At 40.9% G+C, this 16802-nt stretch overlaps 1 protein-coding gene across 3 annotated transcripts in view; it reads right to left on the bottom strand.

The window, feature by feature from the left end:
* The window catches only part of LOC142657852 (dimethylaniline monooxygenase [N-oxide-forming] 2-like), a 31850-nt gene extending 15466 nt beyond the window's left edge, over window positions 1–16384 (bottom strand). Inside the window, exons 1-6 of one of the 3 annotated variants that reach the window (XM_075833321.1) lie at window positions 16315–16384; window positions 16144–16234; window positions 9343–9421; window positions 7925–8064; window positions 7114–7302; window positions 2950–3112 (exon numbers count right to left, since the gene is read on the bottom strand). In XM_075833321.1, the coding sequence (XP_075689436.1) occupies window positions 2950–3112; window positions 7114–7302; window positions 7925–8064; window positions 9343–9421; window positions 16144–16234; window positions 16315–16349 (697 nt within the window). In that variant the 5' untranslated portion in view covers window positions 16350–16384. Of the gene's footprint in view, window positions 1–2949; window positions 3113–7113; window positions 7303–7924; window positions 8065–9342; window positions 9422–15997; window positions 16063–16143; window positions 16249–16314 lie in introns of those variants that run through there. The other 2 variants (XM_075833319.1, XM_075833320.1) reach the window with 2 other exon arrangements.
* Between the last annotated feature and the right edge of the window lie 418 nt (window positions 16385–16802).

Genomic DNA, 16802 nt, shown 5'->3' with positions numbered 1-16802 from the left:
TTAATTTTCCCCACCCCACCTTCCAAAAGCCATAACCTTTTTTTATTTTTCTCTTGATATAGCCGTAGGGCTTGATTTTTGCGGGACAAGTTGTAGTTTTTCATGGCACTATTTAGGCCTTATGCCCACTTCAGTTATTTTCTTCAGTCTGCTATCTGTTTTTTTAACGGATAGCACCATCCACACTTCCGCTGTTTTAACGGAAACGTGCGGCTGTTCCGACAAAAAAAATAGGACAGGTCCTTCTCCTGTCCGTTTTTGGTGAAACCGTCTCGGCCATTTAATTATTTTTGTCCATTGAAACAACGGACTGCACACGGAAGCCATCGGTGTGCAGTCCATGTTTCACGGATCCGTTGTTAGCAGCCGTACGACGGAAGTGTGCATGTGTACCGTCTAATGTACTAGGGAATGGGAAAAAAAATCTGTGGAATGGAAAAAAAACTGAAATCTCCATTGTTTTTTGGGCTTCGTTTTTTACGGTGTTCACCGTGCAATTAAAACAAAACGTTAACTTTATTTTGCAGGTCAATACGATTACGGCGATGCCAAATTTATAGATTTTTTTTTATATTTTTCTACTTTCACAAGGGAAAAACGAATTGTTAAAAATAAAACTTGTTTTGTGTCGCCATATTCTGAGAGCTAACACTTTTATTTTTCCATCGGTATGAGGATTTATTTTTTTGCGGGATTAGCTTTAGTTTTTAATGGTACCATTTTAGAGTACATGGGAGTTTTTGTTAATTTTTTATAAATTTTTTTGTGGGGGATGAGGTGAGCAAAAAAGTGATTCTGGAATTTTATTTTTTTATGGCATTGACCAAGCAGGTTAAATAATGTTATCTTGTAATAGTTCAAACTTTCATGGACGCGGTGATACCAATTATGTTTATGATTTCTTTTTTAGGGCTTATTCAGACAACGTGATATACGTCCGTGAAACGCGCATGATTTTCACACGCCTGGAACGGACCTATATTAGTCTATGCGGCCGTGCAGACAATTCGTGATTTTTACGCAGCGTGAGTCCACTGAGTAAAACTCACGACATGTCTGTGAAAATCACGCGCACCACACGGAAGCGCTTCCGTGGGACGCGTGTGATTCGCGCAACAGCACTGAAAAGTATGAGTGAAAATAGAAAAGCACGTGGTGCTTTTCTGTTTACAAACATCCAAACGGAGTGTCATCATGATGGCGGCTGCGCGAAAAGCATGCAGCCGCGCATCATATGGTGATGACACACGGAGCTGTCATGTGCCTTTTGCGCACGCAAAACGCTGCGTTTCTTGCGCGCGCAAAGCGCACACGCTCGTGTGAATCCGGCCTTAGACTGCTTTAGGGTACGAGCACACACAGCGTAAACACTGCGGATTTTCTGCAAAGGATTAATTGCGGAAAATCTGCAGCGTATTACAGAAGCAGCAGTGTGGGTGAGATTTCAACTAATCTCGTCCCTACACTGCAGAAAAATGCTGCCGAAAAATCAATATTGATCGTGCCTACATAAAAATAATTTATACATATTATTAGCATATATTGTATGCTGCTCATACGACTATTAGACTAATTATGCAGTTCCAATCAAAGGTGTGTTTGAAATTAGGGTCATTGGTGATGAAATGGTGACAATTGTACTGATGGAAACGTCAATCAGATACTCGTAGCGGTTTATCAAAACACAGTGTTGCTACGTGTAAATAGCTTTTATGTGAAACCACAGATAACACATCACAATGAGCTGAGCCAGGAGGCAGAAAATATACAGTATGATATCACAAATAACAATTCCCCTAGTAGGATGAAAAATGTATTAAAAAAGAAGTTTAATAAAATCAATTGCAAAAAATTTATAGGTCTCAGAATATGGTGACTGAAAATAATTTTTTGGACACATTGTTTTTAATTTGTAAAAGTAGTAAAACATAAAAATATACATCAATTTGTTAAAGCTGTAATCTGAATGACCAGCAGAATAAAGCTAACATGTAATTTATACCGCATAGCGAATGGCGTAAAATGAAAACCCAAAAAACACTGGTGGAATTTCTATTTTTCTTCCATTCCACCACACAAAAATTATTTTTCAATGTTTTTCAGCACATTATATGGTAGATTAAATGGTGCCATTACAAAATAGAACTAAAAAAAGCCCTCATGCGGCTATGTCGGCAGAAAAATAAAAAAGTTATGGCTCTTGGAATGCAAAGAAGAAATAAATGAAAAAACAAAAGCTGTCTGCAGTGGGAAGTGGTTAATAAAAACTTACTTGACCAAAACTCAGGACTGAACATGCAAATTTAGCAACATTAGGTTTGCTAAATCCACATATCCTGTCCTGTTTACTTGACCATGAGATTTCTAAATTATGTTAAATGAAGGGATTAGAGGCTATGTACACCTTTGAAATATATATTTTTTTAAATTAAAATGTCTGTCAATGATACAGCTGCTTTGTATCCTGTATACAGAGCAGCAGTATCTAGCACTGAAACCTCTATCCATCAGGTCAGCGACACTGACGGATTCAGTGTCAGCAGGTCCTGCATGTCTCTGACATGCAGGATTAAGCTGTTACCGATCACATCTAAATTCATAACTTGATTAAATCCATAACAGATGGATCCTGCATGTCAGAGACACGCAGGACCCACTGTCACTGAACCCATCAGTGCCGCTGACCTGACGGATTTAGGTCTCAGCGCAAGATACAGCTGCTCTGTATACAGAATACAAAGAAGCTGTATCTCAAAAAGTAACAATTATTTTTAATAAAAACTATTTAGAAAGTTGCACCAGACACACTGACAGATATTTTTTTATAAAAAACAAAAAACAAATACGATTTCTTAAGGTGTACATAGCCTTTAATTAAAAGAAAAATAGAATGTGTAGAAGAAATGAAAAAGAAGATGAAGCAGATAAGAGTGTCTAATTCATAATTACCTGGAAAGGTATCCAAGGGCACCACAGGTTGTACATGTTGACCAGTACAAACCACAACTGCATCAAAAATGTCTGTCTTTTTTTCTCCATTGCCTTCTGTAGTAACTTGCCACTGTCCAGTAACAGAGAAGTCAGAATGCTTCTCTACTCGGTACACTGTTGTCTATGACCAAGACACAAAATAAATATAAAGAATACTAGTGTCAATAGGAGAATGCTCTGTGTTGACAATATAATGGGCTGCAGGGTCAAGACCAGGTATTTGTGTGCCCTAGGCAGATCAGGCAAATTGCGCCCCCCCCCCACACTGTGCCCCCGTGTCACGTACTGCACCCCATGAAAACAACTTTGTCACACACTGTGCCCCTGAATACAATTGTGTCACACACACACATACACGGTGCCTCTTGAAAATAGTGCCATAGGTTGTGCCCCATGAAAAAAAAGCATCAAACATACAGTGCATGCTAAAGAGTGCTACATGCTGTGCCCCCTGAAAGTAGTGCCACAAGCTGTGGCTCATGCTTATAAAGCAGCACACTCAGTGTCCCATATAAATACAGCGCCACACACACACACGATGTGCCCCCTTGTAGAAAGTGCCATATGCTGTGCCTCCAGTAGAAACTGCAACATACTGTGATCCTGTAGACAGTGCCACACAATAGTGCCTTTAGATAGTGCCGCAAAGTGCCCCCGTAGATAGTGCCACACAGTGCCCCTTGTGGACAGTGCTCCCTGTAGATAGTGCCGCACAGCACCCACTGCTGATAGTATTACAAGGTGCCCATTGTAGATAATGCCACATTGTGCCGCACTGTGCATCTACATTCAGGCCTGAGACCAGAATAAAAGTAAATGTACTCATCACTCCTTGCTCCTCTTCTGCTCTGGGTGCTGCACAAGGTCCTGTGTATAGTGTTCTTTGTGTGCTGCCACCGCTCAGGGCCCTGACGTAATCTAGCGCCACCACACACTACATCCTGATACTCGAAGACAACAAGATCCTGAGTGCAGCACTGGAGTCTGGAACAGAGGAGGACTGGGAAGTGGTGAGTTAACCGCCTGCCACGTACACCGCTTCCCCCCTTCTTGGCCTCCTGTACCAATGAGTGCCTCCTTTACTGATGAAACCGGTCATTGGGAAATTGTGCTTCCCTCACAGTGTGGCAAGATGGTGGCACCTACCTTCGCTAACTCCTCGTCCTGGCTCTAATGGGCTGCAGTTGTAGCAAGGAAGATATAACATTATCTAATTTCAGTATTTTTTAGTAAATTGGAGTACATTACTTTATGTTTCACAAATTGGTTGACTTTATACTCACCACAGGATCACTATCACAGGATCACAGAGATATAGCTAATGGGCCTTGGAACAAAAGTTCATCACTACACTAAAACCAAAATGCTACATTTTAATCCTTCATACACAGAAAGTACCCCCACATTACACACACACACACACACACACAACACACACACGGCAACCACACCTGAAACACAGCACTACCACTCAACACAAACATAAACAGTCAGCACCCATACCTTACATAAATACACACAGACAGCACCCCTACCTTAGGCCCAGTTCATATATTGTTCTTTCCCCATGTCTGTACATCAGGAAAGCTCCTGTCTGGTTGGTAAAAATCAGTATACCTTTTTTTTTTTTTTTAAGTATGGAATAGTATAGTAGACTTTGCTATTCCAGCAGGCGGGGTCCCGCAAAAAAAAAGTAAACCGTGTGGTATATATATTTTGTTTTAACATGGATGACATATGCCACTGTAGAGTATACATCATAGGAATACTTTAAACGTATATGTCATGAGCTTTTCAATAGCTGCACATGACATCAGGGGCGTAACTAGGAAAGACTGTGCCCCATAGCAAAATTTTGACTGGGCCCCCTCTCCCCTGAGTGCCACACACAGCCTACCCTTATAGATAGTGCCCCCTGTAGATAGTGCCCCCTCCTACCCCTTGTAGATCGTGCCATACAGCCTCCCTTGTATTTAGCGCCATACTGCGCCCTGTAGATAATGCCCCCCCCACCTATCCCTTGTAGATAGTGCCATACAGCCTCCCTTGTAGATAGTGCCATACAGCCCCCTGTAGATAGTGTCTCCCACCTCTCCCTTGTAGATAGTGCCATACAGCCCCCATGTAGACAATGAACACATCTCCCCCTTGTAGATAGTGCCCCCCAAACAAATACAACAAAAAATTATACTCACCTAGGCCTCATTCCAGTGACGAACGGAGCTGCTCCACAACAGCCCCAACACCGACGGGATTCTAGCATAGGCTGTCATGATCCAGTGACGTCATCACGCCGGCCGCGCAAGGATCCTGTCTAAGCTGCAGGCTGAAAGTGGCCTGTAGCCTAGTAAATGGCAGAGCAGGGAGATACCTCCCTGCTTTGTAAAAGGATTCAATGTGGCGTCCCTACCACTGTAGCAGCCATAGCGGCTGCTAGAGGCACCTCCAGGCATGGAGGGGCCGTGCTTGTGGGCGGCAGGGGCCCACTCATGCTGCAAGCCTTATAGCAGCTGCTATGGCTGCTACAGCGGTATTTCCACCACTGCATGAAATATACATTAAACATATGCCATAATACCCAATGGGTGACAATCGCCAGTGACCCATAGGCTATAATGGTATCTTTTTAACGGATATGTTATGGGTGACGGATGCCACTGTAAGGCATTCATCAAAGCATGCATTTAACGTGTACGTCGGGAGCTTTTCCTGGCATATACTTTAAACTTAGGCAAAAAACAAGATGTGTATGGAGACTTACATAAACACACATAGACAATCGTACTTGTTTGAATGACTCTTCTCTGCATCCTCCAAATCTGCGGTGCAGGAGTTCCATCCCCAGGAGCAATGAAGGTACTTCACTGTTCTAAGAAATGTAAAGTAGCCATCCTATAGAACCCAAACTACGGATGCCAGTTGTCCAGACCCCTGCTATCTGGACCGGCAAGCAACACGTTGTATTATGCCGGTGTCAGGACGAAACGGAAGTGCTTGTTTTTTTTCTCACATTACAGCGGTGAAGGAGGTAAGTCCCTCCTTTACTGCAGCAGCATGTAAGTGAGCTTTTAACTTTTAGGTGGAGTGAGGGAGGAAGAATGGGAGGGGGAAGGGCACAGCAGAGCACGATGGGAACGCGTCACTGCAGGCAAGGACCACCTACCACAGTGTTAGTAGCGCGTTCCCATCGTGTCTGTGCCTCTCTGTCAGTGGTCCACTGTGAAGACAGCGGATACTTCAAATGTAATACTAAAAAAATAATGACATTACATGTTAATAAGGCACATGAAGTTACTAATTTAATATCTCCATGTGCCTCACATTAGTAAAATAGAAATCCATGTTATTACTGTTTGGTTATACATGTACTTGTGAATCTGCGTTCTCTACTATGAATCTGGTGAAGAACAAACGCCGCACTCGGATCATAGATGAGCATTTGTATTAGTCTGTTTTAGTGGCAGTCATCCCCTTTGTACCTAATTTTAAAGGGCTACTGGTGTTCAGTCAAAACTTCACCTGATGAGACCCCGGTAAGTGGACCTTTGCTAATAGTAGTTGAGTATCCCTGCTTTAGAAGGTTTTACTGTGCTTCCGCTGTTTAAAATGGCAAAAAATTATTCTGCTGCATGTGAAGGGGTCATCTACTTCTTAGGTGTAGTTTTGCGGACTTATACTATCTGAAATTGCGGAACCGCAATTGTGGATAGTATAGAACATATGCTAACGTATGGACCAATGCACGCGACCGTGGTTACCACGGTCCGTGCATTGCCCGGAGCCCGGACCGCAAAAAAAATAGGTCATTATACGGTCCACAATTGCGGTCTGGGCCCATTGAAATGAATGCACAACATGTGTGTGCATGATCCGTGATTGCGGACAGTCCGCGGATGACACTCCGCTGCCTGTCCGTGCCGTAATCACAAACCGTGCACACAGCTACGGCCATGTGCAGGAGGATTCAGCTGCAGTGCAGTCGATAATGATACAAATGTGACTTAACTCCAAGGCTTCAGCATTCAGTCAATTTTATAAAACTAATAAATAGACATAAATCCACATGTAAAATCACACTTATGTTTTAGGTTACGATTAGAATTTAAAATCTATACATCTTACCTTAAATTTGATGTATTTCAACAGTTTAAAATGTTCTGCATAGAGCTTGATGTATTCAAAGTATTTGTGATTGGGTAGGAAGTTTGGAAAATCGTCAGGCATTGGAAAGTCACTAAGACACATTATTTCTTTGGAAACATTGGTAACCAAAGACTTGTAGATGCTGGCTCTTCCATCTTCTACTTCATCCTAAAATAGTGCATGGTCACTATATATATTCACCCAAATTCTGTCATTATTTAGATATTTTTAATTAAATGTGTTGTCCCACGAAAATTAATTTGAAAAAAAGGTTTTGTCTCTAGATATTGGTGTTACATATTTGTTATGGCACCCCCTGTTTATTCCGGTGTTACAATGTCCAATTAATGTAGTCAGCGCTGGGGAGAAGCTGCTTCTAGTGCACCAATTCTTATGGCTCTTAACCCCACTAGGTGGATGTTCTAAAAAGAGAATTAAAAGAACACCGGGGGCGCCATAACAAGTATGTAATAGCAATATATCTAGACACAGGAGCTTTTCTTATTAAGTGATTACAATTGCTATGTTATGCTACAGATGTAGCCGTCTTTACCTTGACTTTTAACGCATTAAATATACAGTGGCAAGATCCTTTATCTTGAGTTTTTCAATGACTTTTCAATGGCTTTTGTTGTGTGATATCACGCTGCAGCAAGTTACCACAGTCGAGATAAAGATGGCTACATCCGTATTTGAAAATGTTATATTTTTCTAATGGAGAAATGTAATATATAATTGTGAAACAATCTCTTTAATACAGTAAGTATAAGTTGAGCTGGTGTGCACTCACTGTGAACCTCCAGAGGCCTCCAATATCTTCACTTCTTTCAAAGCAAGTAGGCTCCAGACCTTCCTCTACGCATGCCTTGATAGCTCCCAAGCCGCTAATACCAGCTCCAATGATAGCAACTGTTTTAACCATGGTTTTATCTACAACAAAGAAAATAAGGTGTAAATCCACATGTTAATTAGTTACGTTACAAAATGTATGGGTTCAGTAGCATTTCCCTGTTTTCTCATTATTTTTAACAGTTAATTCAAATATATAGAAATTCTTTAAAATCTCATGTGCATACACTAGTGGAAAGAGTTTCTAAACTATCGTTAAAATCCGGCATGCACTCTCCACAGTACTAGCAACGTGTCTGCTAGCACTGTGTCTATTGTATGCTTAGCCAGTACGGCAAGAAAGAGTTTGAGCAGGAAACTTTCCCTGCATTTGAAGGCAGGCTCCCTCTCTGGGTATACAGGAAGGCAGGACTAATTCATGGCACCTTTGCAGCCTGTGTAGATTTGAGCAGTATTTCATTTGAATAGGTAATGAAAAAATCGCAGCCTTCCTAGAATTTTTTTTCCCCAACCCAAAACAGATGCCTCACTTTCCCTGCTGCCCTGACCCACCAAGTGCCTAACTGTCCCTGCTGCTCTCATCCGCCAGTTGCCTTACTGTCCCTGCTACCCCCTCCCACCAGGTGCCTCAATATTCCTGCTGCCGCCTCCAACCAGGTGCCTTACTGTCCATGTTGATCCCATCCCCTGGTGCCTCACCTTAACAAGAAGGAGAATGAGTCCTATCAGAAAATACATCACTTTTGAGTCACTGGATTGAACAGTTTTTGCTGCCTCTGACAGCTTTGGATCAGTACTGGTTTCACATGTCACATGTAGTAAGCTTGGTTCTGGTATTGTATGTTTATACTAAGCTTGGTCTGGGTACCGTAGTTATGTACTGAGCTTGGTTATGGTACTAAACTTTATTTTGGTAGTCTCTCTATGTACTGAGCTTTGTTCTGGTACTGCATCTATGTAATTTACCTTGTTCTCGTACTGTATCTATGTAATTGACCTTGTTCTGGTACTGTATCTATGTAATTTACCTTGTTCTGGTACTGTATCTATGTTGTTTCTCGGACCGTAAATATATATATATATATATATATATATATGTGTGCTGAGCTCGGTACTGGTACCGTATCTCTGGATTGAGCTTGGTTCTGTTGCTGTATTTATTTACTAAGTTTGGTTCTGGCACCGTTTCTATCCGTTACGCCTGAGTCTAATACTGTACACTAAACTTGCGTACAGTGTGGCAAAGTGTAAGTTTTGCCGCACACAAGGTTCCACCTACTTCCAGTGCACACCTTAAGGAAATGGGTACAGACTGTTCATATATAGGTCTTTAAAGGGATCCTGTCATCAACATCTTACCTGTGAAACTCGCCTGACCCCTCAATGGCTGCAGCTGTCCAGAGTTCGTTCCTGTTCTCTTCTTTCCTGAAGTCCTCCTCTGTCGGTAAATGTAGTCGTTTAAACTTTTGCCGCCTTTTATGGTAATAATTTTTCCCTCTGGGACGCAGCTTCTTAACCCCGCCCACCGCCGCCACCTGTCCAACCCTAACTGGCGAAGGAGCTGTCAATCAAAAAGAAGGAGGTGGAGTCCACTCTGAGACGCTGGAGGAATGAAAATCTGACTCTTTTCAGATGAAGATTTTACTCTTTTCTGCTCATTTGCAGAGCTTACTTAGAACATATTTATAGCTTAGAGGACAATGATTTTTCGCACACTTTCACCAGGTATTGATGGCTTTATAGCTAAAATGCTGGTGACAGGTTCCCTTTAAGTAATGCATGAGTTTACAGTGGACCTGTCACCTTTCCTGACGTGTCTATTTTAGTAATTACTTGTATTTCACATGAGAACAATTCTGGAACATATTTTCTTAGAACTTTGCATTGTGCCATTCCTATTTTTTCCTCCTAGAAATGTATGAATAAATTGAAAAATGGGTATTACCATCCTCCTTGTCATAGGGGTGTGTCATTATACAGTCTGAGAGTGAGCCCTGATTGGACAATGTCAGACTGTGTAGGGACACACTCCCAGCTGGTAACACCCAGTTGTTAATTTATTCATACATTTCTAGTAGGAATAAGAGAGGAATGGTACAACGCAGAGTTCTAAGAAAGATTCTCCACAATTGTTATTTCATTGTAAATAACGTACAATTATTTACTAAAACAAACATGTCAGGAGAGGTGACAGGTACTCTTTGTATTTGAGTTGGTATGTGTGAATGCATATGTAATTATATTTATAATCGGAAATTCTGGGCAGGGGGCAGTCCACACATGTTTAGGAAATGTATAAGATATTATTATTACGTGCCCAAATTTTTACTTAGGGTCCACATTTATTAAGTATATTTAGACTAATATTTTTCACACGATGCCCCCCCCCCCTTACGCATAGCTTTGTCGGCCAAGTAGGGAACCTGTTAAAATATTAAATGGACGCCTATTTTTAAAAATATACTCAGGACTAGAGATGAGCAAATTTTCCAAAGTCCGTTTCGGTCCGATTCGCTAGAATGAGCACTATGTGACGATCGCGATTCTTAGCTCACGTCACTTGGAAGGATGTAAACTATGGAGCCTACTAGATTTATCATACAGATTCACACACACACCTACTTAAAGGGTAACTAAACATTTGACAAACTTTTGACGTCGTTTTGATTTGTGGGGGTTCGAGCACTGAGACCCCCCACTAATCGCAACGAAGTGGCAGAAGCTCTCCTGGAAACGTATGGTTTCCGTTTGTTTCAGTCAGGGTCCCGTTCTGACGGGAAGCTCCTACAGAATGTCCGAATGGGACCCTGACGCAGATGTGAACAAAGCCTTAGATCTTTGGTCAATATGTGTGGGTAATTACCTCCACCCCTGGGTGAGGATGTTATCTGATGCTAAATTCTGGCCTTAGAGATAAAACCTTCAATCAATACTTCTGGCACCTTCATCAGCATAGGGCCAATTAAACATTTGCCTGACTGTGGACATTGTTTGATCCTAAAGATATACATTTCTGACAAAACTCAATGTTTTTTCTGTGTCAGAGGGGTTTATGATGTACCGGCCAGATAATGGTTTTGACTAGGAGACTGAATTCTCCTATAACCACCACACCCCAATTGCCCTGAAAACTTGTGCTTAGCTCTGATGTCTTAGTGGCATAACACGTAGTTTTATAAAAGATGCTCCAGGATTGTTATATTATGTTAAATGCAAGTATTTACTGTACGAAAACAAGCATGTCAGGAGAGCTATCAGGTCCCCTTTAAGCATCAGGATCTTCATTGAATTGTGCAGCTTGTTTTCCTCTAGCTCCATAAAATATTGCAGATAATAAATAGTAGTATCAGAAAATACAGAACATTTCTGATATCAGAAAGTCTCAGATAGTGTTTTTCTATATCTATGCTTTCTGTGCAGGTTATATATTTCACCACTCATCTGAAATAATTTATAACTAGTTTCTTTGAACAGTACTCGACACCAGACAATTTTTCCATTATTTTTTTTTTCTAAAAAGATTCAGGTACAAAGGGGTCTGTGCATAATATATGAAAGTTATACAATTATTAATGTATGATTCTTAATTTGGGCTATGCCTACTATCGTTATAAAGTGTGTGGTTTATGCAAATAAAATTGTAATTGTAATTTTTTTTTAGAAATTAAACATAATTGCATTAAATTGATCAGAACTGGACTGGGAAACATTTGAGAAGATTATATTTCATTTTCTCACAGTATTGGCAGAACCGGTTGATCTGCTAATCCCTTAATTTTGTTATGGGTTAAAAAAAAGACTGCATTTAAAGAGATTGTGTGGTTTAGAAAACCCAGTTTCAAATACACTATTAGGGAATATAGATGGGGGTCTCCGGTTCGGGTTCCTTATATATTAGCCAAAGCAGAGGGTGGCTACGAAAAGTTTCTCACTCTGGAGGATACAGCATGTCCATGAACTGCATGGACAGCCCATTGATTTTAATCGAAACTGTGTAATGCTTCGTTTCCCCAGTAGGGGCACTTCTGGGCAAATAAACACTTGATGCCAGGTTCCCCTACAAATTACAACGGATTGTTGGGACCCCAGCAGCGGGACAAGCATTTTTACACAAAGCGATTGTGGCATGTTATATAAGAGTACAGAATGGATAAGATCACAATTCATACAGCGTATTTAACAAAACATTTTTAAAGATAAATCTTTAATTCTACATACACAAAATGTATAACTAAATATCATCATATTGGATGATGGAAGTGACCATATGACTTTTTTGTTCTTTTTTTTGTGTCTGATAATCCATGGATTCTCTTGGTGGGTGAGTTGTCTCATTTGAGGGCCTGTTCACACGGAGTATTTTGACAAGCTTTTTGGAGCGGAAACCGCTCCGCAAAACTCGTCAAAAACCGGCCAAAAATGTCTCCCATTGATTTCAATGGGAGGCGTGGGCGGTTTTCTCCCGCAAGCGGTAGAACAGCATCGCGCGAGAAAGAAGGGACATGCCCTATCTTCGCGCATTTACGCCTCTGACCTCCCATTGACATCAATGGGAGGCAGAGAAAACGTATTTCGCTGAGTTTTTTGCCCGTAGCACTCAATGGCCGCGGGCGAAAAACGGCGTGAAAAATCGCTGCAAACGACGTGCAGGAAGGACAAAATCAGCCTCAAAATCCCAAACGGAATTTTGAGCCAGAATTTTCCTCCTGCAAAAAACTCTGTGTGAACGAGGCCTTAGACACGCAACAAAACTCAAGTTTTATAATAAAGTGAAAATGTAGTTTTATTTGTAAATTAGTTATAGATTATCTAAGCCCTTAAAAGTTGCATTAGTTCTATTTTTTATTTTTTTGCAATCTTGATTTCTTTCATGTTGCTCTGACTTGTCTTTTCAGAATGACTCTTCAGAAGAAAAAAAAAAAAACTTTGGGTGATACCTGCCGATGTGATTCACCTCCCTACTTTCTGTAGTGATGCACCTCCCTCCTGCCGTGTGATTATTGTCTCATCACAGCAAACTGCATTGTGGTATGTACTACATACTCTCCATCTGCCTTCTGATGTGTGAGATCTTTCTATTTTACGATGAGGCAACCCACTCCTTCCTATCCCGTTTTAGCACTCTAGGCTATAATGTGTCCTCAGTCCTCACTTTTCCCTGCTGCTGAGTTGGTTCTTCTTAGTCACTGCAGCCTGAGAGGAGAGGCATCTGCAGGATCAATTACTTGAAAAACCAGTCTGTGTGCTGGGGAGTCTAAGGCCCTGTTCACACTGAGGTTTTTTTGCTGCGGTTTTTGCAGCGGAAGCCGTGTCGGCAAAAAATGGACAAAATCGCCTCCCTTTGATTTCAATGAGAGGCGGAGGCGTTTTTCCCGTGAGCGGAATAAACGCTCACGGGGAAAAGCAACATGCCCTTTCTTCAGGCGTTTCCGTCTCTGACCTCCCATTTACATCAATGGGAGGCAGAAAAAGCGTTTTTCGCTGCGTTTTTTTAAACAGCGTGTAGACAGGTCAAAATCTGCCTCAAAAGGAAGGAAGGAATTTTGAGGCAGATTTTTCTGCCTGCAAAAAACTTTGTGTGAACAGGGCCTTAAAGGGAAGCTTTTATTGTTAGAACCTGACTACAGAGGAGAATGTTTGTAGTCAGGATTCACCAGTTAAAAACTGGATTCTGTACAACAGTAGCAAATATGCCCAAGGATGAAACAGGACTAAAGAGGTAACATATGTTATCAAGTACATTCACACAGTGGATATTTTTTATATTGTCTAAAAGTAAACTTGCACTTTAAGGCTGGATTCACACGAGCGTGCCGTTTTTGCGCATGCAAAAAATGCGCCGTTTTGCCTGCGCAAAAGGCACTTGACAGCTCCGTGTGGCAGCATCATATGATGCGTGGCTGTGTGCTTTTCGCGCAGCCGCCATCATTATGACACTCCATTTGGATGTTTGTAAACAGAAAAGCACGTGGTGCTTTTCTGTTTTCATTCATCCTTTTGACAGCTGTTGCGCGAATCACGCTGTTCGCACGGAAGTGCTTCCGTGTGACATGCGTGGTTTTCACGCACCCATTGACTTCACTGGGTGCGTAATGCGAGAAAAACACCCAAAGAACGGACATGTCGTGACTTGTACGCAGCGGACCAACACTGCGTAAAAATCACGCACATGTCTGCATGGCCCCATAGACTAACATAGGTCCGTGCAACGCGCGTGCAGTTGCACGGACGTATATCCCGTTTGTCTGAATAAGCCCTAAATTTTACTTTTTTTTTTTATCATTGTAAATATAATTGGTAAGTCCCATAATGGAATGGACTACAACCTTGACACTTTTACTTATAAGAAAGGCACTTTAGTCAAAGTTCTTAATTCTCACAAAGGAAACAAATTGCCCAATGCACATGCCTCCGAAAACTGGTCATTTATTAGACTAATTAAGTAAAACATTACAGAATAAATTATACATGAATATAGCAATGGTTTCTGTTGATCTGAATTATATTGAATTAATGTACTTAATACTGTCATGTCTAAATATGATATTACTAGCGCACTGATTCTGCTTAGGTCTCCCACACACGAGCGTGTTTGGTCCGTGATATACGCTCCGTACGTCGGCCGCATTTCCCGGACCAAACACATTGCAGGGAGCCGGGCTCCTAGCATCATAGTTATCTATGATGTTAGGTGTCCCTGCCTCGCTGCGGGACAATTGTCTCGTATTGTAATCATGTTTTCAGTACAGGACAGTTTTCACCGCAGCCAGGCAGTGACAACTAGCGTCACAGATAACTATGATTCTAGGAGCCCGGCTCCCTCAGGGTATGTTCACACGACAGCGTCCGTAAAGGCCGAAAGTACGGGGCTGTTTCCAGGAGAAAACAGCCCCGTCATTTCAGCCGTAACGGCATGTGCAGGTGCTTGAACGCCGCGTCATTTACGGACGTAACTGGAGCTGGTTTTCCATGGAGTCCATGGAAAACGGCTCCATTTACGTCTGAAGAAGTGACATGACACTTCTTTGGCGCGGGCGTCTATTTACGCTCTGTCTTTTGACAGCGACGCATAAATATACGCCTCTTGTGAACAGACAAACGTCAGCCCATTGCTTTCAATGATCAGATGTTTGCCAACGCTATCGAGGCGCATTTTCGGACGTAATTCGAGGCGTAAATCGCCCGAATTACGTCCGTAAATAGGCCGTGTGAACATACCCTCAGTGTGTTCGGTCTGGGAAATGAGGCCGACGTACGGAGCGTATATCCACAGTACAAATGATGTTAATTTAAAGAGATTATATACGTATATCAAATTTCCTTAAACAGTGCAGCAAGTATAATTTAGGTATAGGAAATAATACAATATGTGAGCACTAAACTTGTTCATACTGTTCACACAGTTGTATCCTATTCATATGCAACCCCTTTTAGAATTATATCTGTTTTTTTGTGCGGTCAGATGTTACATTAAAGTATATAGTCATATATAAAATGCACTACATAAACTTCGATTTGGTTGGTTTTTGTGTCTTTTTGGTCAGATGTGTTTTTTTCAAAACACAACATGCTCTGGGTGTTGATTTTTTTGGGTAATTTTTTTCCCATGGAATGCTCTAAAAATTCCAGGGAAAAAAAAAGCACATGTACAAAATTACACTGAATAAAAAAAAACGCTACTAAAAATGACATAAAAAACACTTTAAAAATGTTGGCATTTTTACATGCATTTTTTCATGCAGTTTAAATCGGCAGAAAAAAAATCTGTGTGTGAATGAGCATTAAGAGCAAAACCTTCTACAAAATGTATTTACACATTTTATATATCATCTTGAATCACTATAAAGCATTGCATATTTTAAATTAAGATAACATTCAACTATTGTTTAGGTGCAACAAGTCAACATTCATTCTTATAGTAGATACAAATCGAATAGAAGTCAGAAGCCATAAATCGAACACATACATATTAGTTCTTATTTAATAGCGTGTAACAAATTACTGCAGTACTTACACAAGATGACACATATAGCAAATCGAATTATTCCTCATTGAATACGCATTGTTTTCTATTAGAAACTGCACAGTACAAAAGAAATATATAAATCATCGATCTATCTATATAAAACAAAAGTTGATTTATCATATACACACACTCACATTAAATGTGTCTCGAAACGTTCTTGTAAAGTTCCTTTTTCTTTTAGTCAGAACCAGTTTTGTCAGTTTGCTACTAAAAGGAGGTTGCAACCTAATGAGTTAAGAGAAGATAAGGACATAAATGTAGTTTGGCAGACATGAGGTTTTTTTTCCTGAGTATTTCTCAATCACCTTTTAATACCATCCTGTAAACACATGCCATGCATCAATAGGCTAATCTCAATAAACAGTTCTCAGCCACAGCTTATCAACCATGAGAACAAAGGTTTAGGCATGTTTGAATCCGATAAAAAAAATTAACTATGTTTGCCATTTATATGCTCTTAAAAAAATGATCCAGTTAAGACATTTAGTTACATAATATGGTGCCACCTGGTGTTCAATCTGTATACCAATGTGCATGTCCACCAAATGGGCTGAGTGCTGGTGGACACACATGCTCAGTCAGTCTCCACAGCCAGATCTCTTTACAGTGATCCTCTATTACCTGTAGATATTTCTTCACTGCTTTTAAGGGAAGTTTCAGAGCCCCTGCAAGTCCCAATCACATGAATGAGGCAGTCACAGAAACCTCTGCAACAAACCTGCCGCTTGTGAATACACCCTTATACTACTTCTTTTTTTTGGAGCCAAACCAAGTGTTAGCTAAGGGTATGTTC

This window comes from Rhinoderma darwinii, chromosome 7, assembly GCF_050947455.1.
Source record: "Rhinoderma darwinii isolate aRhiDar2 chromosome 7, aRhiDar2.hap1, whole genome shotgun sequence".
In the NCBI taxonomy this organism is placed as follows: Eukaryota; Metazoa; Chordata; class Amphibia; order Anura; family Rhinodermatidae; genus Rhinoderma; species Rhinoderma darwinii.
Note: the sequence above shows the minus strand (reverse complement) of the source record. Positions and strands in the feature narration are given on the sequence as shown.